A 25,686-nucleotide genomic window follows, 5' to 3' on the forward strand; every position below is an offset into this window, starting at 1 on the left:
GAAGCTCATGGTTGAGAGGCTGATAGAATAGTTCCCCTTCAGCAGGAGAGAGAGGTCCTTCTTTCATAGAAACTTCAGCCTTGATGGGACGACACCTCCCACTGCTAGCTGACCTCACTCTTCCCAGGATTCACATTCCAAGTGGTGACCCTTTAGTTCCAGGGCAATAGGAACAGTGAGTAGGGGGAAGGGGGCAGTAAGGGGGGGAAGAGGAGAAAGTTGTCTGAGGGTATAATATCTTCAGGTGTTCATAGAGAGGGTATGGACTGCTCTTTCCTCCTCTTTCTCCCACAACTCAAGCCAGGGTGAGAATGAGACCATTCATTACATAGGCAGTGACCCCTTCTTACTGTGATACTTGAAGTCCCAGCCAGGGCTCAGATTCTGAAACTTCACGATATCTCCCCCTGCTGGTAGATGTGACTTTCAGTCCTTCTTGGTATTTATTATTAATCATCATCATCATCATTATTTATTCGTAGGGTGATGACTTGTCATCTGAAAGAGACCTTAGTGGCCAGTCTCCTCATAACTAAGAGAGTTCAAGTTGCTTATCCAACGTCACATAGTAAATAAGTGATGGGTTCACATAGCGTCAAAGTTACTGGGTTCAATCCCACTTTCTCCAACTCCAACTTCTGTGCTCACCACACTATACCACATTACTTCCAGAGCTACATTTATACTAAGAATGAAGAAGGGGAACTGAAACTGTACCTGTTTTTTTTTTGAGCTAGCAATTCTCAGTCTTTCTGGTTTTAGAGCCCTTTGTTATTTTCAAAAATTATTGAGCATACCCCCAAAGACATTTGGGTTGTGTGGGATATATCTATTGATATTTGCCACATTGGAGATGAAAAACCTATAAAATTTTAAATATTTATTTTTAAGTCATTTAGAAATAACAATAGGTTAATACAAATAGTATATTTTAATGAAAAATAACTATATTTTTCAAAATGAAAAATTGAGTGAGAAGAGTGGCATTTCTTCACACATTTTTGTGAATTGTTTTTATGTTTGATTTAGTAAGAAACAGCTTGGATTTTCCTATCTGTCTCTACATTCAAATTGTTGTGATATGTTCTGTTGGGTGAATATATGAATAAAATGGGACTTCACACAAATATGAAGGTGAAAAAGGGGATTAAGATTAGAGCATTTTAAGGAGGAGTACTGCAATAGGAAAATAATGTAGTAGTATATTTATGAAAATGATTTTGACCTTGTGGGCCTCCTGAATGGGTCTAGGCCCCCTGAAAGGATCTCAGGATCCCTGGGGGTGAGGACCACACTTTGAGATCTGCTGCTGTAATACAAAGAGAAATGGAAATTTGCCTTTGAGTTTGTCCTTGGGCCAAAATGGTAAAAATTATAGGTGTCAAATCCTGAGTTAGTACAGGATTGGCATGTTCTAGGACAGGCTAGACTAGAGATAAGAAAGTCTACCTGGTGATGGGGGAAGGCCATCTGCAAATGTACCTACTTGTAATATGAGGAGGATGGTTGAATCAGCAGGCAAAGAGTCCTGGGAGTGTGGCCATAGGTGATGGGGGAAGGCCATCTGCAAATGTACCTACTTGTAATATGAGGAGGATGGTTGAATCAGCAGGCAAAGAGTCCTGGGAGTGTGGCCATAGGTGACAGGTAGAAAGTCTAGAGGCAGGCAGTGGGAGATTTGGTGGTAGATGTGGGACTGGACATAAGTTTGGCATTAGGGAGTCTGGTGTCAGGGAGTAAGTAACCAAACATAGGCTCAGGACATGACTCTTCTGGGAAGACTGATAAGAATAAGTGAAGAGTCTCAATCCTGAAGGAGCTGGAATGTCGGGAGGGCCACCATGGGAGGAGCCTGGAAATGAGAAGTGAGATGGTGATGCATTTACTGGAAAGGGCTGTGAGACAAATGCCTGGTCATGAAGGAAGGCAACAGTCCTATTACCAGGAACAGAGTGCACAGCTGGGGCAGGCCCAGCCAGGCTTTCCTTATATTTCTCTGCCTTTGTTCGGCTTGTTCCTTGTTCTGGGCTGAGCCTGGGGGCAGTCCAGGAGGCGGGGTGGGAGGAGAATGGGGAGGGTTGGTAAATGGACCCAGCTGGGGGACTGGAGGGATGTGGGGACAGTGAGCCAGGATGGTCATTAGAGAAATAATAGGCTATTGTGCAGAGGCAATTAGAAATCATAAATTTAGAACTTCTTCTAGCTATTCAGTTTCTGGAAATTTCTCAGCTTGTAAGAGGCAAAAAAAAAGACTCTTAGATTTCAAACCATGTTGGGGGACTTCAATAGCCTGGTTACAGCTCCTGGCTAAACTCTGAACAAACTTTGTCTATGAAGGAATGGGGATGGGGGAATCAGTTTATCAGGTGCTTAACTCGCCTATCTCAATTTTTTTTAATTCAAGGAGCATTTACAAAGTGCCTGACATCTGGATCCTCATGCTAAGTGTTTAGATTAAAAGAGTTTAGGTTAAAACCTCTGTTCCCTGTCCTCAAGGAATGGCTATATAATATTCAAATATATTATTCAAATATAATTTGAATGGCTATATAATACAAAAAAGAAGCTGTTATATGCAGGAGAGGGGAGTAAAGCAAGTTATATGTGAGATCTTGATGGTAATTCATTAAATATGAGGTCTGGGGGATAGGGCAATGTCTAAGATGAAACCCGAATTTTGAAACTAGGAACCAGGCTGAATATTGGTGTCACAGGCAGGGATAGTTAAGTCAGAAGTAGAAGGAAGCTGGGAGGAGGAAGATAATAAACTTTATTTTGTACATGTTAAAAATTGTTGTCATTTATTACAGCTAGCTATCTGATCTGGTGAATAGAGTGGTGGGCCTGGAGTCAGGAAATCTTGAGTCCAAATTTGACCTCATGCACTTATTAGCTGTGTGACCCTGGGCAAGTCACTTAACCTCTCTTTTCTTCTGTGTCCTCAACTGTAAGATGGGGCTAACAATAGTACCTATCTCCCCAGGGTTCCTGTGTGGATAAAGATGAGGCAATGTTTGTAAAGTGCATTGCAAACCTTGAAACTCTGTGTCAATGCAAGCTATTTATTATTGGGGTTCCACAGGCAGGTGGAGATGTGGTCTGGAACTGAAAAGAGATCTCAGTATTAGAGGCAGAGCTTGGTGAGTTATTTGTGTGGTGGGTTAATAACTGAGACCATGGGAATGAATAAGATTGATTGTCCAGGGAGAAAATGTAGGGAGGAAAGCTAGGAACAACTGAACCTAAGTCTAAGGAGAAGAGAGCATTGAGAAGGAGCTGGTGGTCAGAAGTACCACCTAATGCAGAGAAGTGAATGAGGATGAAAACTGAGAAAAGACCTTTGGATTTGGTGATTTGGGGGGGATCGGCTACCTCTAAGAGAGCAGTTCCAACAGAATGGTAGGGGTCAGATGAGTGGGGGCTTACCAAAGAGAGGAACAGGGAAGAAGTCATCCAATATATATGGACAACTTGAAGAAGTTTGGCATGGGACAGGAATAAGAAGGGGGCAGGGGCTCTATGAGGGAAGGTGGGGTTTCGGTGACTTGACAAGTTTGGAGTGAGGAAGGGGGAGACTGAGGCTGTGACCATAAGCAGCAGAGCAGCTAGTTACTGAGTTATTTTTGAATCTTCCACTCCTGACAGAGCATCAAGGCAGGCCTTGGGCTGTGTCTTGATTCATTAATTTTTAAAAAACACTTTTATTGATATCTTTTGTTTTTACGTCAATTTCATTTTCAGCTGTATCCCTCCCTCTCTTCCTCCTGTAACTCTGCTCTTATAACAAAGAATAGAAAAGAAAGAATGGGGAAAAAAGGCAGTTTAACAAAACTAACCAACCTCAGCAGCATCAGACAATACACACGATGTTCCACATCCCCCCCCACCCCAACCCCAGCAAAAGAAGGGAGGGAGATGTGTTTTCTCATCTGTTCTCTGGGCCCCAGCATGGTCATTATAATTACAGAGTGTTGAGTTTCATTTTTTTGGTTCTCTCCATTTATATTGTTGTCGGCATTGTGTGTATTGTTTCCCCAATTCTGCTTAGTTCACTCATTTAGATTTCTGGTATTGAAAGTGGAAAATGCCTTTGCATCCTGAAAACTTTTATGAGACTCAATATGTCTACATCTATGTCTATTCTATCTCTGTATCATCTATATCGACTATATCTGTGACTATATCATCTATCTCTGTCTCTGTCTTGTGGAGATATGGGGATTGGACTAGAATAGGAATTTCCCAGATGAGGAAACTTCTTCCACCAAAACAGGTTGCACCTTCTCCTCAACCTAGCATCTTAGAGAGTTGCCTAGAGCACAGAGAGATTGCGTGACTTACCCAGAGTCACACCACCTTGGACCTGCCTCTCTATAGCTTACCTCATAGTACCATGGAGGTGTTGATAGTACCTCCGTCAGGCTGTGAGACTGTAAGCAACAGAACAGGTGTCCATCTGCCTTGGTAGAGGGAGTTTCCTCACTGGGACTATTTGCAAGAATGAAATCAGAATGAAATAAAAGCCCCTCACCCCCTCAAAAGTGTGTTGCTATTGCTTCCTCTAGCAATCAGTATTGTAGACCTATCATCTAACAAAATGGCCTATAATCATTCAGCAGAAGTCAAAGAGTATTGATCAAGCATCTACTATATGCCATTGTTTGCACATAGAGAATCAAGCAATCTTTGCTTGAAAAGAGTTTATATTATAATGGAGGAGACAAGAAGAATATACAAAAATATACATTGCATCAATACAGCTTCTAGAAGATACCCTTGGCTGGGACCTTTCCCAGATTACCTGCCCTGCCCCTCCCCCCCAATCAGATAAGACTCTCTAGTCTTTAGCCTTTTCTAGAACTAGCTAATCCTATGCTGATTCAAACTTTAAAATATGGCTTTAATACCTTAAAATTGTACTAAGACTTTTGGGTCACCCTGTAAAAATTAATACACACATATATACATACGTGTATGTTTGTGTATTAATGTATATGTATATACATATATAATACATATTATACATATAATACATGCACATATTTTGTTGTTGAGTCATGTCCAACTCTTTGTGACTCCATTTGGGGTTTTCTTGGTGAAGACACTGGAGTGGTTTGCCATTTCCTTCTCCAACTCATTTGACAGGTGAGGAAACTGAGGGAAACAGGGTTTAGGGACTTGCCCAGGATCACACAGCTAGTAACTGTCTGAAACCACATTTGAACTCAATTCTTTCTGACTCCAGATCTGGCACTCTACCTATTGAGTTACCTAGCTGTTTATTTATGTATCTCTATTTCTCTCTCTCTATGTATACATATATACATAAATATATATACCAAGAGATGTTGGTCTGCCTTAAAAAGATCATTTGGTACAGAAAGGATACTTTTCCCACGTGGCATTGTAGAAGAGGTGCTCTTGTGTGTGAGCTGGTGTTTTGGGCCAGTTGATCTGAAACTGAGATTGCTGTGCAGCCAGTCTAGATGCCAGGATGCCCATCTTTAAAGGCACAACCAATTTCAGATTGGTTGGATTTCAGGGCTAGGCACCACACTGTCACTCCTACCTCTGGCTAAATGGCATCTCCAGGTCACTGTGGAGCTAAGCTTTTATTATGTGTTAGTCCTTGTGGCTGCTCCTGTTTGGTCTGGTATGTGTCAGAGGTAGGTCTCAGACCTACATCATCTTATTCTGAGGCTGACTACGCTATTGCCACGATGTCCCTGTCCTTCTTCCATGCCATCTCTGAGTACTGCCTGCTGGTATTATGCCTTCCCTGACCCAGCTGCAGAGTCAGGGATTGAATGCACTCCTGGTCTATAGCCTTTCCTGACTGCCCTTTAAACAAACCTGAAATCCTTTTAGGTTTTTGTTGCCACTGATCCCACAGGACCAGACAATGGAGAGATAAATAAGGAGATGTCCAGAGATGCAAAGTCTCAGAACTGAGTCATTTCTGGTGGGGAGAGGCTTGTAGAGGTCACTTCCTTGCTTGATTTTTCCCTTGCTTAGCTTCAGTCTTATTCTTCTGCACAGCTAGGAGAGACTCATCCCTTTTTTCCTTCCTGTGAGCTGGCTTAGTCCCTGGAACCTCTCATACGTCCCCTGTACCTACCCCTGCCTTCAAGAGTAGATTCAATCTCTGCCTTTAGACTCTAGAGAAGACATACTACACACAAAATTCTCCTTGGATCATAAAATAGGGTCTTTGCTGAGAGTAAGCCTGAGATCAGGCTCATCTTTATTTCAAAGAATAACCCTTTCTTGAGTGTCTTCCCAGATTCCCTGGACTACCAGTTCTCAAATCATACCTAACAAGAGGCTGGACAGGTGATGGTGTTTACACAGAAATCTTGTGCACTTAGATTGGGCCATGCTGTGCCATGGCAGTTTGGGGGATTAGAGGCCTAGGTTCTGTTCTCTAGGGCACTGTGGTCAGGAGATCTAGTCTTAGAGGCTTAGCCTGAGAAGGTGAGAGGAGACTAGAATTGAACCTTTGAGAAATTCTCCCATGCCTAGAAACACTCCCCAAAGACACAGTTACGCTGTGAGTCCACAGGGAAGAGTCAGTTATGGTGTTTTCTCTTAATTCTCTTAGGAGCTGTTTATAAAAGCCAACATGGATTTTTCCCTTTTGGCTTATTTTCATGAAAATGTCAAGGCTGGTAAATTTTTCTCTCTGCCTTGTTCTTTTCTCTCTGTCTTGATCTTTTTGTCTGTCTCTTTTTCTTTCACATGTTTAAAATTGAGTTTAGCAGTCTTTTAGGTTCACAGATAGCATTGTGAAAGCATCCTACCTTTTGCATAGCTGTTTCACCTTTTATCTACCTTGGGGATCCATGTTTTCTTGAGCAGTCCTTGAATTAGGGGGTTCAGTCAGTCAATCAACAGGCATTTATCAAAAGTACCTACTATGTGCAAGGTACCACATTAGGAATACAAAGACATGAGCAAAACGGTCCCTACCTTCAAGGAGACTCTATTATATCAGGGAAAGGAGATATGCACGTGCATGCACACATACACACACTCACACATGGTAGATAGAAAATGATAAAGTAATTTGGGGAAGAGACACTAACACAGGGGTGAGCAAATCTTTTATGAAGAGGATTTGTTCTGTAAAGTTTGGATTCAAAGTCAAAGGGCCACACTTGAGGACCTAGAGGACCACACGTGGCCCCTGGAGGTTACAGGTTCCTTACTCACGTCTAGTAGCTGAGGAGATAAGGAAAGGCTTACTGGAGAAAGTGGTGATTGAGTTGAGTCACAAGGAAGTGACTTTGGGACAGTTCCAGACTAGGCCTACCATTAACACTTCACACTGAGCTCTAATGAAATGGAGGCTTTCATGGTATTGTACCCTTTTGGGGCTAGTAAGAAAACTTCTATGATGAACTCGAGTGCAGACTGAAGTATATTTTTTTCACTTTCTTTTTTCTTGCTTTTTTTTTTAAACAACATGGCTAATATAGAAATATATTTTGCATAATTTAATATATATAATTGATATCCTATTGCTTGCCTCCTCAATGATTGGAGAAGGGTAGGCAGGAGGGAGGGAATTCAGACCTCAAAACATTTTTTAAATGAATGTTTAAAATAAATAATAATTTTATTAATAAAAACATTTTTAATGAGTTCAGAACCTTAGATTAAAACGTACACACTCATGTAAAGGAAATCTCTGTGGCTGTTATTGATCAGTTTAACCTATTGACTTAGTGAGAAATTGGGTGTGGCTGTTGAAAGAAGTGTTGTTTTCCAGAGAAAAACTGAAACTCACCATCCCGGGTGATCGAAAGCATTGACCTCAACAGTTGGAGGGTGTATTAGAGACTGTCCCCTGGGCCAAGAGTGATCAAGACTAGAGTGTTTGTGCTGGAGACTGGATGGATGTTAGCTAGAGAGTATGTATGTTCGGGATGGGACATTGACCAAAGTCAACTAAATGTTAGTTAGTGAATGAACCAATACTGGATTCGAGAGACAGAGGGATTACTTTTATGAACTCTTCCATTTTGAGGAATTTGTGTAGGCCTTCAGATCATGGACAGGTGAATATGAAAAACTATACTGGCCACAAACATTCATGTGTGTGAAATCTCCTTAGAACCACACAACAACCCTAGGTTTAGGGGTACTTTCACTGTTAAAGCCTATAGAATGTACCTCTTTGTTTATGCATAGGTAGCACATTAAGTTAAAAAAAGAATTTGGAAATTATTGTTTCTTGGGTATTACCTGCTCATAGAAGATGAGCAAGACTGGAAACTTAATAATTATTTATTATTACCTTTTGTTTTTATATTCCATAATCATTTTAAAATATGTCTCCCTCTTTATAGAACCCTTTCTTTATAACAGAGAAAAACAAATAAGATATGGCAACCAAGACTACAGTGTTTTCATCATTTTACACTTGTGGTCCCTCACCTATCCTCCAAGAGAATCATAGGGTCATAAACCTAGAGCTGGGAAGGACATCAGAGGCCATCATTCTCTGTCCTCTGGGACCAAGACTGGTCATTGTATTGAATCTTGAGATTAGCATATGGAATATGAAAGAGAATGAGAAGTTATGGATGATTCCAAGGATATGAACCAGCATTATTTGTGGGATGGTAGTGCCCTTAAAAGTGACTGAAATTTGGAGGAGCAGGTGTGCATGTGTGTGTGTTTATGAAGATAATGATTTTTATCTTGGACATGTTGAGTTTGAGATGCTGATGGATATCCAGTTGGAGCTATCCATCAGGTTTTTGGTAATGTAGACCTGAAATTCAAGAGAGAGAAGTTAGATACACATTCTATTAATTACCATACCAGAGTTTGTCTAGCCATTCCCCAACTGATGTGTACCTACTTTATTTTTAGTGTTTTGCTATCATACAAAAATCATTGCTATGAACATTTTCATACACACATGACCTTTTTTTCTGTGTTTTGACTTCCTAGACCTTGACTTCCTTGGGATATATGCTCAGTGGCAGGACTGCTACATCAAAGGGTGGGTTGGGGGTTTGGGAAATAAAAAGTGGGTATACTCTGTGGTACTGCCCAGGACAAGAGAGGGTATGTCTAACCAAGCCCAAGCTTGGTGTTTCAATCCTTAGGAGCAAGGATACAAATGGTCATCGTGTAAACTCAGACCCAAGTTCCTTCCTTAGCCCACAGCTTCTGATGGACCCACAAGGGTACTCATGGGTCATATAATCCCCAGCCTATGTTACAGTGGGCATCTAGGCAGCACAATGGAGTAAGTGTCAGGCCTGGAGTCAGGGAGACTGAGTTAAAATGTGATCTCAGACACTTACTAGTTGTGTGGTTCTGCACAAGTAATTTAACTTTTTGCCTCATTTTCCTCATTTGTAAAATGAGTTGGAGAAGGAAATGGCAAACCACTTTGCCAATTAAACCCCAAAAAGGGGTCACAGAGTCAGACACACCTGAAAATGACTGAACAACAACAACTAGGTTAGATTGGTTGCCTTGTTGACTGGTTCTAGGGTTTGCAACCAAGTAAATGCCAGCCAAGAGCAAGTGCTGCTTGCTAAAGGGAGTGAGGTGAGAGAACAGTGACCTTGACCTGGGGGAGAGGTATGAATGAAATCTTATGAACTAGTCTCATACAAGGGTCAAGCATTTCAGCCTTCATCCTGTCTCACTGCCTATTAGTGAATGGGATTGGCTGCCAATTCTTACTCTCTGGATACTGCACTGGCCCAAGTGCTGCGATAAGGGGTCTCTATAGATCCACCATGGCCTGCTGTATGATCTGGGGTAGGTTATTAAATTGCCCTGACTTTAAAATATTGTTGTACCTGGTTGAAAAATTAAAAATTCTTTTGTTAAGTAAATTCATTCTGCCAGTTTTGCCAAATACAGACCATGGACATTATGCAAGCTGACTGAACATTTCACTTTTCCTCTGAATGTTTACGGATTGTACAGACATAGCCAGTGATTTCTGATTGTCCCATTTTATGTTTGTATCTTTCCCCCGGGCCTTGCATGTAATAGGCTCTTAATAAGTGTCTGTTGAATTGAATCGAATTGAACTGGACTGACTAGAAATGTCATTTGTCAGTCAGGGGGTGACAGAGATGAGCTGCTACCTGCCTGAGGGGGACGTACAGGGCAGGCAACCAGACCAAGAAGGAATCAGAACTGTCATTGCCTTGAAACGCATGTTTAAAATAAGATTAGATTATTTGTACTAAACTTTTTTCCCTTATTAAATCCCATTATGAAATACTTCTGTTTAGGACAGTTAAATTGAATTTTCAGCCTGAATAGATGCTGGGACCCATAAGACACTTTCAGCCCCTAGACGAAGCTGTGTGTCATAAGACCCTAAGCTTATGGCTGATTTCCAAGGTCATCAAGTGACCTCCATCCAAAGAACTCCCATCCATCTCTACTGTTCTGACAGCTACAGAAGCACATTCAGTTCAGTTCAATTTAAGAAACATGTACAGGGCCCCATGCTAGACACTGGAGATACTAAGATAAGAAAAAATAGGCCTTTTCAGTCCTAAAAAAGACTATATTTTAGGGGATTCATCATTTATGCAGATAAGTATGTGTATGTATGTGTGTATATAAGTATATGTATGTGGGTATATATGTATATATATGGAAATGGAGGGCACTAAGAATTGAGGGGAATCAGGAAGAGCTTTCCAATGAAGTGGCACCTGAGTTCAGCCCTGAAGGAAGCCAGGAATTCTAAGAGATGGGGAGAGGGGGCAGTCTACAGTCTATATAGTCTGGGAAATGGGAAATGACATGTTGAATTTGGGGGAAAAGCAATAGTAGGCTAGTTTGGCAAAGATATAGAATATATAAAAGTAATACGAAATAAATTTGAAAAAGTAGGTGGGCATCAGTCAGTCAATGAACATTTATTAAGTGCCTACTACATACCAAATTGTAGAGGATTTCAAATTCCAGGCTGAAGAGTTTGCATTATATCCTTGAGGCAACAGGAAACCAGTGAACCTTTTGAGTAGGGGAATGAGTTGGTTAAACCTATGTCTTAGGAATATTAATTTTGCAGTTCGGTGGAAGACAACCTAGAAAGAGGAAAAGCTGGAAGAACAGAGGTAATTGCAGTCGCCCAGATGAGAGGTGATGAGAGTATGAGTCAAATTAGTGACCTTGAATGGCAAGAAGGAAAAGGATTTGAGAGATTCTATGGAGGTGTCTTGGATGAGACTTGGAAATTTGAATAGATATGGGGAATGAGTTAAGAATGACTCAGAAGATTTAACATTAGGTGACTGGAAGAGGATGGCTATGCCTTCAATTGGCATAGGGAAGTTTGGAGGAGGGATAAATTTTTAGGGGACAGGGGAGGGAATACAGTTCCTCTGGGGTCTGAGATTAGATGCCCCCTGGAAGCCAGAGGCTTGGGAACCTTGGACCTTCTGATACATCCCCTCTGAAAGGACCAACTAATTCTGACCCTAAGGCTTCTGGCCTCTACTTACTTATAACCTGGATTTTCTAGCTCAGCCTTCTTCCATATGCAGGACTGCCTCCCCAATGACAAATCCTATCACTAAGTTTTAATTATATTGCCCATTTCTTTTCTAGAAAGTAGTATGGTTTAAGCCAGGAAAGAATATTGTATTTGGAGTCAAAAGTTCTGGGTTCAAATTCTGGTACTGCCACTTCCTGAAGGATCTGGGACAAGTTTTTTAACCTCATTTCCCACTCTTTAAAATGTGTGTGTGTGTGTGTGTGTGCATAATATATACATATGTATTTTATATATGTGTATGTATATATATATGTATATGTATGGGTATGTGTGAGAGAGAAATTTCAGCTTTAAAATCTTCCTGCTTTAAAAGCCAAAGATTCAATGACTTTTTCCTCTTTTATATTACTCCTTTCTCTTATTTTTACTTGGAAATCCAGGAAGCCTTCCCTCTGGCTTCAGTAATTTATGCAGCAAATACTTGCTGAGCTCCTACTGCACAGTCCCCTCCTGTGCAGGACCCCTTATTTGTGAGCTGGACAAATACAACAGCGTGTGCCTTTCCCTTGCAGAATGTCTCATGGGGAGAGGAGAGCAACAAGCCTGATACAAAATTGTCCAGGATTAGCTGCCACATGTACAGAGAGGAATGTAGGTGGGGGAGAGAGCACTAGAGGTTGGAGTGGGCAGGGAAGCTTTCATGAGGAGGTGGAGCTGGAGGGCTTGTGGGGAGAACTATAGAGTTGACACAGGAGATGGGAAGGGGGTAGGAGAAGGAAGAGTGTAGAATGCAAGGGGAGCAACAGTCCTAGAGACAAGAAATGACAGGAAAAGGAGGATGATGACCTGGCTGCTTAGGGAGTCCTGGGAGATTGCTATCCCCCACCTTGAACTGGATTTAACCTATCTAAAGACACTGCCTCCCACCCAGAAACACCTGCTCCAGACCAGGTAGGTGGTCCTGGGTTTGTGCAGTCTGGGCTTTGTAGTTTGGAGTCTGAGCTTTGTAGCTTCGAGTCATGGAGATCAAAGAGCTTTTGAATTCAATTCCAGCTTTAAAGGGGAGTGCTTAGAGAATCTGAAGGTGGGTGGGTTAGAAGGGAGAACTCCTTGGTTCACGTGGTAGGAGGGTCCCCTCCCCAGCTGACAGCATAAACATCTTTAGGAAGTACATGTACAAAGAGCTACCCAGGACCATGCTAATGGAGACCATGAAACGATTCAGGGGTTTCTCCAAATGGGTTTCTTTGTGGAGAGTGGAGACACGCTCCCGTGGACTGCAAAGCTCTCCAGGGATTAGTTTTTGATCTTCCCTCTCAGCCAATCAGGACAAGGAACACAGACATCTCCCCACACCTCCATACTTCAAGAGCAGGAAGAACACGTTTGTAGTGTTTCCATAAGAAGTAGAGGTACCAACATGGTGAGTCAGAGAACTTGAGTTGACTCACCTTTCTCACCTGTGTGACCATGGGTAAGTCATTTCCCCTCTCTGAGCCTCAGTTTCCAGAATTATAAAATGAGAAAGTTAGACCAGATGGCTCTAAATCCATTTTTCTATGATCCTACAAGCTGAGTAATTAGTGACATGATCTTCTTTTAGATTAGTCTTAAAATATGGCTATGTCTCAACAGACATCAAACAGAAGGACATTTATTGCTTAGGTGATTAGGGTGCATCTAAGAACATCTCTTCAGACCATTAAAAAAAGTCTTCCTTTTCTGCCTTCCCTAGGGTGCACAATGTACATATGGAAAATTAATCTTCAGTCTTGTGTACCACTCTTGTGGGGTGGCTCCTTAGAGATGTTCACCCTCCCTCACCCCTCTCTGGGTCATTTGTTGTTTTTGCAGGTTTGTGGTTTCTGGCAAACACTACTGAGGCTCCAAGTTTCTACTTCAGGATAATTTTATTTCTCTCCCCTTAGGTTGCTGCCAGCAGGTGACTGATAATGCTTTGAGGTTACTCTTATGCCTATGTGAGGCATCAGATCAAGTCCCGCAGGGGGCAGGACATGTATGAGATAAATTACAGAGAAACAGGCCAGTGATAAAGGACAAATAGGAGTCTCTTGACTCTCCTGTCCCCTTGGTTCTATACACACCTGGGGCGGGGTGGGTGGCCCTCAGCAGGGACTAGCTTGTCTAAAGATTCTACAAGACTCTGACTGACTCTGTGTTGGGCAGCCTTCTCACTGGGTGGGCATATTGGTATCTACTTAATGATCCTTGCAGGCTTCCGTGGAGTAGAATCCTTGGAAGAATTATGAGTCTCCCCCTTTTGACCAAGGAAGAGTGGCCAGGGATAAGGGAAGGGAAAGGTCTTGGGAAGACTTTGGAGAAGAGAATCAGTCTGCAGACACTGATTAAGCATCTCTTATGTGCTTTTCATACGCTGTGTATAATGTTGGCATACTGTCTCCCCCATGAGAATGTCAGGTTCTTGAAGATAGTGAGGACCAAATTTTTGCCTTTCTTTGCATATACCCCAACACGCTTAGCGCTGTGCTCAGTAAGCGCTAGTAAGCACTTAATAAAAGCTTGTTGACTGGTTGACTGCCAGGGGAAGCAGGATTTCGAGAAGACACAGACTTTTAGGTTATTAGTACAGAACTATGGGGTTCTCATTACTTTGGTTTGATATGATGGCAGGGGAAGAGATACATTCTTGGTCAGAGTGCCCAGAGTCAGCCAGTGGTATCACTGAGGAGTTCAGAAAGATGAGTTCTGATACCAGTTCTAAAACTTTTTAGCTGTGTGACCTTGTGAAATTGGCCTCTCTGGACCTATTTCTACTTGTGTAAAATGAAGAAGGTGGGGATGGGGTTGGCTGTTCTCTGAGGTCTGATGTTCTATGATCCCCAAAACTTCTTTCCAAAAAGCTTCAAGTATTTAAACTCAAAGGTGGACAAATCACCCATAATTGCTTACAAAATCATTCTAATTCCTACCTTAAGTTCAGAAGCTCAGATGTTCCTAAAATTTTTCCTCATTTCTAATGGAAAAAATGCCCTCATCCCTTGCTCTAGAAATATAATCTCATTTGTCAATGAGAAAGGTGCATTTTTTCCTTACTGCTGCTGTTCAAATGTCACTCCTCAAGTTCTGCTGAATTTTCTAGTGCAGACATAACTGGTAACATCTCTGCTTGGTTCATGTCTTGTGGCCTGGACAGAATTAAGGCCCATGGGCTAGAGTTTTCCTGATCTTCAACATGAAGAAGTACCTGGCTTAAATCAGTAAGACAACAAGGATTCATGAAGTGCCTACTGTGTACCAGGCACTGTGTGAGGGCTACAAAAAGAGTAATAGTCCTTGCAAAGTACCCACTCACTTCTCCCACCCCCACCCCAGAACCGAGAGTCATTTATTTATTATAATATTTATTATAAAAATAAAGAATTTTAAAGAACTTAAAAAAGACAGCTCTGTAAAATGAACGAGCACTTTTAATCCAATCCAATGTAATTGCCACTCATGGTCCCTTACCTCTACAAAAAAGGGAGGGAAGGATATGATTTTCTCATCTCTTCTCCAGGGCCAAGTTTAGTCATTGTAATTACACATTTTTCAGGGTTTTCTATGTGTGTATATGGTCTTTTCATTTACTTTGGAAGCTGTATATAATGTTTTCCTGGCCTGACTTGCTTGCATTGGTTCATTTGAGCCTTAAGAAGGCTATCTTTGTGTCTGTCTAAAGAAGCTGGCTGGCAGACTGGTCCTCAGCAGTCTCTGGGATTCCTGGGATGGGCTAAGAACACCCATTCCCCTTGGTATTCTCAGAGAAAGGTAGGGCCTGCAAATATTGGTCCTGTCTAAACTCAAAAGGAAGGGCTGCCAGAGAACCTCACTATCTGATATGTTGCCTAAGACCTGAGAGACAGAGTCTTGGTGTGTACAACCATCTTCTGAGAGTTTGTATATCAAAACCCAAGTCTCGTGAGCATCGTCAGTGAATGAACTAGTAAAACTGAGTTTCTGAATGCCTGGACCTTGGAAAAGGAGAAGTAGGCCAGCACCCAGCCTCTTTCTCCCACCAGCCACCTAACCTAGCCCACAGCCAGGGGTGTTGGTGCTTCCCTGACATGGTTCTCTACACAGATGGGAGGCCTTGAAGATTAAACTGACCAAGCCATTTTTTCCTGGAGAAGTTACACAGTAGGAGGTCTCTGATGTCTAGCAGGCACCTGGAGAGCCTCCAGGGAGGACCCACAGATAATCCAGCCTCTTTTCTGGCTTCTAGATTTTGCCGAGTTTGTTTTCCTGGGGCTCTTCCTCACTGAGATGTCTCTGAAGATGTATGGTCTGGGGCCTAGGAATTATTTCCATTCGTCCTTCAACTGCTTTGACTTTGGGGTGAGTGCCCAGACTGAGTGTCAGTAGTGAGCACAATGAAGGCCACACCGTAGAACGTCATTGTGCTTTCTGACTTGTGTCTAATTTTTAATTTGGGGAGGGGAAGAGGGAGGTCACACAGTTTTTCTGCTTCCTCTCATTTTAGTTTAAAGTCTCCTGATGAGATCAGCATGCATCTCGACAAAAATGGTATTCCCAGTCCCTAAGGAGAATCACTCTGTCTCCAGCCAAGATCTTAAGCCAGAGTTCAGAAAAAAAGTCTTTATCCTTAATACCATTGACAAAAGCAGCTAGCTGGTCACCTCTCATAGCCTTCTCTGTATTCCAAAATCTCAGTTTTCAGCTGGAAGATAGCATGTGCCATTAAGACTTTCCATTTCCTACCCAGGACTTTGTGACCACTTTCTAGGTTTCTTTTGGCACTACAATAGGGTAGAAAGAGTTCTGGACCTGGGGTCAGGAGGCTGCTCAAAATTTGTTAGCTATCTAACTTTGGGGAAAATGCTTCCTCTGCTCAGCCCCAGTCTTTTCTTCTCTAGATGGAGATAATGCTACCTACTTTATAGGACTGATGTCAAGAAAATCTGTAAATTCAAAAACTATGTAAATGTGGGTGTTGGTTCTTCAGTTTCACCAATCTCAGCGTTGCAGAGTGGGTAGAAAGCTGGGTTTGGAGTCAGGAAGATGGGGGGTTGAAATGCACCTGAGACACTTAGTGGCTACATAATCCTAGACAAATTGCTTAATGGGTATGTGCCTCAGTTTCCTCATTTGTAAAAATGAGGGAGTTGGACTTAATGACTTTAAAGGTACTTTCTTTATCTATGATCCTGGGAATGGGTCAGCGGGTTTGACTCATCTGCCCAGACTCTCCATCTCTCATATATATGCCTCAAGGAGATATAATACACTCCCCATCTGGGAGGAACAAAATATTAATAATAGAGATTGTGCTGAGAAGAGGAAGGTATTGGGCTGAAATGGAGGTCATCTGATTGGTGTAAGTATTGAGCTAGGACTGAAGGAGCATGAAGGTCCTTCTTGGTGATCAGAAGGATGTACGTAGAGAGTCTGCTGTATGTTAGGGTAAGAAAGTCCAGGATCAAGGTTCTGAATGATCTGATACTGTGAAAGGGTGAAGCTATTAGGGTCTGGCCAAGCCTGGGGGCTTCCCTGGGCAATAGCTCCATCCACTCAGACCTGAAGTCATGCCCTGGGTCATTGCTTCTTTTCTGTTTACTGATCCTTCCTCTTCCTTTCCCTACCCCAACAGAGTGACTGGATGGGGGTGAGAAGCAACTCCCACATTTCATTCCCCACCTCATTGAGGGGGCGTGTCCTTGCAGGTCATTTTGGGGGTGCATCTTCCCACTTTAAGTGATATTGTGTCCTTGCAGGTCATTGTTGGAAGCATCTTTGAAGTCATCTGGGCAGCAATCAAGCCAGGGACTTCCTTTGGTATCAGTGTGCTGAGGGCTCTCCGGCTGCTGAGGATTTTCAAAGTCACAAAGTAGGTCTAGATTGTTTCTGACCCCTTTGATCTCTGTTCCTGAGAATTCCCCTCCTACCCATCCCACCCCCTTAACCACGGTTTCCAGATCTGAATGACTATCTTATCCAGGAGTGGATCTGCTCAGACTCTCTCATTCTGGTGTGGTAGCTGAAATTAGATTTTCTCATTGCCCATTGCCATACCTAGGCCCTCCTCCCCAAAGAGTCAGTTATCTGTCTGTTTGGTCTACAGCTTTGAGTCTTCTGACAAGCTTACTATCCAAGTATCTGGTGTGAGGCCCTATTAATCACAGGGCTATCCTGTTGTGGTATGAAGACTTTTTAGCATGGGACCACACAAATCTCTAGCACAAAGCTCTGAAGCACATGGTTGCCCAAGTCTCTGGTGTGAAGCCTTGGTTGTCATTGGGAACCCCTGATACTCATTACCCCATTTTGCAATGTGAAGTCTGATTGGCTATGGGACTGCCTACTTTGTGGTGTGAAGACCTGATAACTGAGATATTCCGCTTTGTGGTATGAAGTCCTGAGATCTATGAGACTTCCCACTTGGTTGGCGCAAGCCCTGTTAGGGCCTGTTCCCATTTTATAGCATATGGGGCTGCCCAAATCTCTGGTGTGAAAGCCTCTTAGCCATGGGGCTCTTCAGGTCTCTAGTGTAAAGCTCAGAGGCACATGGTACCTTACCCAAATCTCTGGTGTGAAGCCCTCTTAACTATAGGATATCAAGCTATTATTACTGTACTAAATTCTCTTTGCCACTCTGGTAAGGCAGCAATTATTAGCAGGAGTTTAAAATTACTTTGGAATCTATTATTATTAGAAATTCTGGGGTTTTTTGGGTGGAGTTCTCTGGAATCCTGAGATTTCCTAACTCTCAGCTGTGTCTGCAGTACCTGGAGGAGGAATTAAAGATGGCAGCATATCATGGTTGCCTTGGGGGTCTGCCCTTACTGAAGATATTTAGACAAAGGCTAGATGACCGTTTGTTGGATATACAATCAGGAGAATCCTAATTTAGACTCAAGTGGGGCTCTGAGGCCTCCTCCAACTCCAGGATTCTGGGATTCTGTTGTCCTTATTCCTGAGAATAGATGGGGGTCACTGGTTTGAAACTAGGTCCCATTCCCTCATCTCCCTTCCTTTCCCCCACCTCCCAGCCAGGAAACCGAAATGAACAGTGTTGGTCAGCTAAATGCTGACTCCTTCTCCAGCTCCTGGACAACACTGATTTGAGGCCAGAGCTGGGGAGCTGCTTGTTATGATCCCAAGCACACTCTGTGTCTGTCTCTGGGGAGATGACGGCTGTTTTTTTCTGTGCAAGGCTTTAAAAGGCTTGACATTTATCGTGATTTGTTCTGATGCTTTCAGGGTTCATGCATATCAGCTTTCCGTTATTCACATGCTCTTTTGAAGGAGGTTCTTGCAGGAAAAGAAAGTAGCTTTTGCCTTCATTTTCTTGCTGATTTTAGTGGATTAAATGATTTTCTTGGCTGGAGGCCATCAGGAAGAATGAGTATTTTCATATCTTTGGCCCCAAAGAGATCCCTCTGGCCTTTTGCCGGCCGCAGGGATCTGGAGACTGTCCTAGAGAAGGAGGTAAAGAGGTATTTCATCACTTCTCACTCTCACTCTCTCATCCTGTCACTCCAACAAATAGGCAGTGTTTACCATGGAAAGAGCCCTTGGCGTTGCAATTAGGAGACCTAGGCTCCCCTGCTAATTCTGAAAGCTGGGTGCCCTGAGGCGTCACCTCACCCCTCCAGGCCTACAATTTAAGGTATAATTATACCTTTCCCACCTACTCCCCTCAGAATTGTGAGAGTCAAATGAGATAATGTCAAAATCCTAAATAAGTTAGAAATGTTATAAAAACATAAATTATTAATTTTAAAATAAATCATTTTTCCAAGACAACCAACCAGAACACAACAAAACAAATTGGTAAAGAATGTGACTTACTCCCCTGAAGGTTGCAGTTCTAACTTTGTAAAAGCGCTGGGCTATCCTAGCACCTCTAGAGGTGAGGGGGAGGGGAAGACGTGGTGAAATCCGGCTCTCTTGCTTTTACTGACTGTGTGGCTTTGGGTAAATTACTCTACCTCTCTGAGGATGTTCTGGGTTGTTTGGTTTTTGTTTTGTTTTGTTTTTAATATATGATCCCATACATGAGGAATGAGAGCAACTTCTGGGCCCAGGGCTATTTATTGGAGCCAGCTTTCCCAAAGCCACTAGACAACTGAGAAGAATGGTAAGGTCCCAGAGGGATCTAGAGTCAAGCTTGGGCTCCAGGGTCTGCCATTCATAGCTAAAACCATTTTTCCTTCTTGTGGCTTGAAAAGTGCCCTGGTTTTGCCTATTGCACACACACATACACACACACATATACACACACACTCACACATATACACACACACACATCCTGGGGCATAAGCATGCTGGTCAGGCCACTGTCAGTCCCGCCATGTGTTTATATGTGTCTACTCTTTTTACCTAACCACTTTTCTTCTATCTTTTCCTTCCCTCTTACTTTTTTCCCTCTCACTCCTTCTCTCTTCTTTCCTCTCCCTTCTCTCTCTTCCTCTTTTCTTCTCACCTTTTCTATCTTCTCTTTTCTCCCTCCTTCTCTTTCCCCACCGTCTCTCCTTCCCTCTATTATTTCTTCTTTATTCTGCCTACTCTCTTCCTTTTTCACACATTACCTTTCCTATTGTCTAAGAATGTGCCAGACCAAAGTGGATCTACTCCTCACCCCTCACCCTTTTCAGCAGCCCATAATCCACCGTGAATACTCTGCTCATACCACCTCAGCTAGACAGACCAGGATGCTCATCTTTCCAAAGGTAACTAGGTAGTATGACCTGGAGTCAGGAAGACTTGAATTTAAATTTGATCTCAAACACTTAACAGCTGTGTCACCCTGAGCAAGTCACTTAACCTCTGTTTGCCTCAGCTTCCTCAACTGTAAAATGGGGCTAATAATAATTAATTATTTTTAAAATTAATAGCTAATAAAACTAATATATACATATAATAATAACAAATAATAATATTATTATTAGGCTAATAACCTCCTAGGGATGCTTGAAGATTAAATGAGATAATATCGGTAAAGCGCTTAGCACAGTGCCTGACTTAAATTCTTTCTTCCAAAGGCAGACATAAAACCTCCAATCTATCTGTTAGTCCTCAGCTTTCTCATCTCCCCAACCCTCTTTCACTTGGACACCCTCCAGTTTTCTTTTGGCACTGAAGAGGATGGCTAGGGCCAGGCTTCTGACTACTCTCTATTGGAGTGACCACATCATCCTTCTCTGGTGACTGTTGCCTGGCTTCTCTCTAATTTTTGGTCAGCTGTCAGTGGCTTTGCTTAGGGTTACTCCTTCTGGACTGAATGTCAGAGTGGCTGTCCCTCACCTTGACTGGGCACAGTATTTTCCCCGTTGCTTTCTTTAAAGTTCCTCTGTCTTCTGGGTGAAATTCCTGACTCCTCTGATTCCCCACTCTTACTTCCTATAATAGTATAAGGAATGTGTAACAGTAATTGTAATCATAATGCCTCACACTTCCAGTAGTATTTTAAATTTTATAAAATGCTTTCCTCATGCCCATCCTATGAGGGAGGGAGGTTATAGTGATTGTCCTTATTTTATAGATAAAGGAACTGAGTCTCAGAAGGGATAAGTGACTTTCTCAGAATCACACAGATAAGGAGTCAGGTCCTCAGACACCAAGGTTCTTGTTCTTTGGGATCACACCTCTTGGACAGTCCCTTCCATTTCCCAAGGGATGGCGATTTTGTTCTCTCTTCAAGAATTTACTTCCATGAAGTATTTTTGGTCCATCTCCCATCCATACCCAGGGCTACTTTAATTCAAATAGTCTTCTTTCTTCTCACCCTGCCTCTTTTTATCTTCTCTTTCTCTCTTCTTTGTTCTCTCTTTTCTCCCTCTCTTTTGTCCTATGCATAAAACGGCATAAGAATCTATATGGCTGCTTTGTGGGACCAGCCTCAGATCTACAACCCACCCTCACCTCCCTAATCCCCATGGAATGCGCCTTGTGAGATAGAACAGTGACATGCCAGCAGAGATGCATGTCACAGAGCCCCAGAGTGGCTAAATATGATGATTCCTCTGTGTGTGTGTGTGTGTGTGTGTGTGTGTGTGTATGTGTAAGAGAGGGAGAGGAGAGAGAAGAGAGAGGAGTGTGTGTGTAAGAGACACAGACAGAGACAGAGAGAAAGAGAGAGAGAGAGAGTATGTGTGTTTGTGTGCCTCTGAGAGTTTCCCTGGGAGCTGCTACTTGTTTCTGTCTTTTTATCAGATACAGAGTGTTTAGGCTCCTCCCTCTCTAGTCTCAGTTTAAAATGAAGGGCTTGGACGAAATCAAGGGTTCTTCTTCTTTTTTATGTTCCATAGACTTCTTTGGCAATCTGGCAAAGTCTTTAGAGTTTCCTTCTCAGAATGAGGCTTTTAAATGCATAAAATAAAATACATAGGATTATAAAATAACCTGATTATACTGAAATACGGTTATCAAAATGTTAGAAGAAACAAATTCATGGACCCAGGTTAAGAACCTGTGGACTAGATAATCTCTGAGGTCCCTTTGAGCTTGAAGCTTGTGATTCTAGGAGCTGATGACTGAGGTAAACGTTACCTGTGGCTATTAAGTTATTCCCTGATCCATCCAGGCCTGTGTTTGACTGAAAGGAAGAATCCCGTAGGTAGGAGGTCTAAGAGCATGGTCCATAGAATCCAGGAATCCGTCTGTTTGAGGCCAAATGGAATCAAGAAGACAGACAGATCACTGGGGACAGCACTTTCCTGTCTATCTGGCTAGGACTGGCTTTCATCCCACATGTAGCAGAAGAACAGTGGCCAAAAGTTTAGTCTTGGAGATCAGCTTGGTCCTCATTCACTTTTAGGTACTGGAATTCCCTTCGGAACCTGGTGGTCTCCCTGTTGAACTCCATGAAATCCATCATCAGCCTGCTTTTCCTTCTTTTCCTGTTCATTGTGGTGTTTGCCTTGCTGGGGATGCAGCTCTTTGGAGGACAGTAAGTGGATGAAATGACCTTTCCCTCCCTGTCTGTGTTGGGGGCTGTGAGTCATGACTCATCCAAGTGGGTGGCACAGGCTGATGTAAAAGGCTGATGGCATTCGTCAACAATTGTCCTGGGAAGGGTGGGTGTAATGAGAGGGGCTGTTGACCTCCGCTTAGGAAGAGTACAGAGTTGGGTCCAAGACAGTAGATGAATATAATAATGTCAGTGAAGCCATTGCCCTGGGCTACCATTTTGCATCACCTTTTGCTTGGTAAATAATGACTCACTGGAGGAGGCTTTTGATGATGGCAGGTTGCTCTGGGACCTGGACCTGTTTTTAATCTTCCTGGTGCAGGAGGGAGCCAGAGAGAATACTGAGGCAGTGTGTTAGGTGGCCGTGGGGCAGGACCTGGCTGAGAGACTATGGAGATGGAGCTATTATGTAGGTCAGCTTCTAAAGCTACCACTAGCAATATCTTAGGATAAGATTTCCATTCTCCATAACCTGACAATTCTGTGATCTATAAATCTGTTTCATTTTATCTAATTCCCTTGTAACTGCTAGAAAAATCTTTTTGAGAAACACAACTTCTGTGCTGGAAATACTCATGAGATATCTAGGAAAAGATCAAATGATCATTGGCGATATTTTTTTTCAGGCCTCAGAGTTCCCATCCAAAGGCTCCAGGGTAATTGTTCCTGGAGAGTTGGGATCCTAAGGTGTGGGACAGAGCATAATCAGGACCAATGTGAGGTTGCCAGTATAGAATTACCAATATAGAAGACTCACCAAAGCGGTGGAAATTTAGGCACAGTATGGGTTCACCTACTGACTACTTATGCATGTATCAGAGCCTCTGATGTAGCCAGCTGAGTCCCATTATGGACTGCCTCTTCCCACGACTTTTTGTTTCTCTCAGGTTCAATTTTAGAGATGAGACCCCGAACACCAACTTTGATACTTTTCCAGCTGCAATTCTCACTGTATTCCAGGTAAGGCTCTCAGTTCTAGGATATGCCATCTGCTTGGTCTGGTGTGGACTATTCTGGTCAGGTACCCAGTCTCCTCACCCACTCCCAACACACAAATTAGTTGGGTGTGGTTTGTTCTGATAAAGACTTCCACTCTCTAGGAAGCTGGTATTGGGCAGACCAATCCAACGGTCTGGCCTAGCCTTTGTCTGAAAGGGATCGTGGTCCCCAGAGAGCTGGAGAAGTACAACTCTATTGTCTAATGTCAAACTCCACAGTCTCAACATGCTTTAGTGTCTTCTCTTCAAACATATAGGATGCTGTGGTCCAAATCTGGGTGTCAGGAGTCTGATATCTTCCCCGGTGGGGCTCCTTGTTTTGGAATAGGAACTGAGGGTCTCCTCAGACTTCTTTTCCAGCTCTGCTTAGGTGAGGTTAGAGAGTACTTCATACATGGTACACTGGCTGTCTTAGCCATAAATGCTGTCCTATCTTGAGACAGAGAGAATCATCCCCAGGATCACCCAGTAGAGAGGACAGTAATTTTTGTTAGGAGCAGCCTGGAGGCTTGACATATACTAGTCAAATGCAAATTTCTCAAACTGCTACCTAGGTACTTGGGAGAGAGATGGAATTAAGTAAGAGGGGTGGGGAGTGGTATAGAAGCCCATCAGTGCATAAATCAGAATCCATAAGGAAGAAGTCTACATCTTCCTCTGAGCCTAGAGGAAGGAGGAAAGAATAAATTTAGGGATAATGGCATTCTGAGCTTCACAGGTACATGAGGGAGTTGAGAATAGAGCAAAGTAGGAGTAAGGGGTACTGAGAATGAAGTCTTAGGTCAGGGGAATTTGAAGACTTCAGGAGACAGGAAGCAGTCTGGAGTTGGTGGGGCAGCAAGGCATAGCAGGCAAATCATTGGCCTTGGAGCCAAAAGATCTACCTTCAGATACTGGTTCTGCTTGCTACCTGGGTGACCTTAAACAAATGACATCACCTCTTTACATCTGTCTCCTCCTCTGTAAAATCATCCAGTCCAACCTCCTTTCTCCTTTTCATTTTCTACATAAGAAAACTGAGGTTCTGCTGCTTACTATTTCTGTGAGTGACCTTGGGCAAGTCACTTCCCTACGCTGGGCCTTAGTTAACATATCTGTTAAAAAAAAAAAAGGACAGCTAGGTGTCACAGTAGATAGAGTGCTAGACTTGGAGTCAGGAAGATTAATCTTCCTGCATTCAAATCTGGCCTCAGACACTTACTAGTTGTGTGTTCCTGAGCAAGTCCCTTAGCCCTATTTACCTCTGATTCCTTATCTGTAAAAGGAACTGGAGAAGGAAATGATAAACTACTCTAGTATCTTTTCCAGGAGAATCACAAATGGGGTTACAAAGAGCCTGAACTGACTAAAATTATCATCATTAGCCTCTGGTTACTAGTCACAGCTAGTCTCATGATGGCTTCAGTCCCCTCTGCGCTCCTGCTGAGATCAAGCCGTGTTTCCAGCACACTGCCAGAGGTGTGCCAATAAATGCTAAATGCTAATTTGAGCTGTAAATACTTGTGTTGAAAGTTGGACAACTGGCTTGGGTTAGAGCTGGCTCTCCCGCATTCCTGATTATGCAGCTCTTTCTGAGAACAGGAAGAGACAAAGGGTAGTGAGGGTCATTGAGAGTTGCTAAGGCAGGTTGTACAACAGGTCAGAAGGGGCGAGGGAGGGATCCCAAGGTGCAGAGGGGCAGCCCCTACCATGATGTTCTGAGGAGGCAGACAGAGCAAGTCCAAGAATGCCTGAGGAGGGAATGAAGGGCTGGCGGGAGTCATGCAATTGGAAACTCAGGAGAAGGTGGAGAAAATATCGTACAGTCCTTAATCCCTGAAGGTTGTCCCTTTCCAACTTGTCCCTTGGTGCCTCTGTCTAAGGCTAAGTACTAGGCCAAGAGGGAACCTGGGTCTGACCAGGGATAAAGTCTCTGGGGTTCTTTTAAAATATAGCAAAGCAAAACATTTGTGACTTCATCCATTTAAGAATGTTCAGGTGAGGAACTTCCTTCTAATAATGTAGGCTGTTTCCTTCTCTGCAACTCATCCTTCCCTAGTTTCTTTGGGGGTGCTGAGGTATTAATTGACTTGCACAATGTCACAGTCAGTATATGTCAAAGGTAGCACTTAAACTCAGATCTTCCTCACTCCAAGGGCAACTGTCTATCTGCTAGGCCACAGAGGCCTATTTCTGAGATTCTTATGGTCTTAGAAGAATAGCTACCTTGGAGCTGGAATTTTTTTTTCTCAGTTCAGGGGTCTAGC

The 25,686-nt window shown here is 42.9% G+C and overlaps 1 protein-coding gene across 3 annotated transcripts in view; it reads left to right on the top strand.

Annotated features, from left to right (window-relative positions):
* Positions 1–25,686, top strand: part of CACNA1B (calcium voltage-gated channel subunit alpha1 B) — a 254,918-nt gene that overhangs the window by 94,829 nt on the left and 134,403 nt on the right. For all 3 annotated transcript variants that reach the window (XM_072633213.1, XM_072633211.1, XM_072633212.1), the window contains 4 exons: positions 15,735–15,847; positions 17,245–17,357; positions 22,290–22,421; positions 23,330–23,402. In XM_072633213.1, coding sequence (XP_072489314.1) covers positions 15,735–15,847; positions 17,245–17,357; positions 22,290–22,421; positions 23,330–23,402 — 431 coding nt within the window. The remainder of the gene's footprint in view (positions 1–15,734; positions 15,848–17,244; positions 17,358–22,289; positions 22,422–23,329; positions 23,403–25,686) is intronic.

The sequence above is a fragment of the Notamacropus eugenii genome, chromosome 1 (assembly GCF_028372415.1).
Source record: "Notamacropus eugenii isolate mMacEug1 chromosome 1, mMacEug1.pri_v2, whole genome shotgun sequence".
NCBI classification, from domain to species: domain Eukaryota; kingdom Metazoa; phylum Chordata; class Mammalia; order Diprotodontia; family Macropodidae; genus Notamacropus; species Notamacropus eugenii.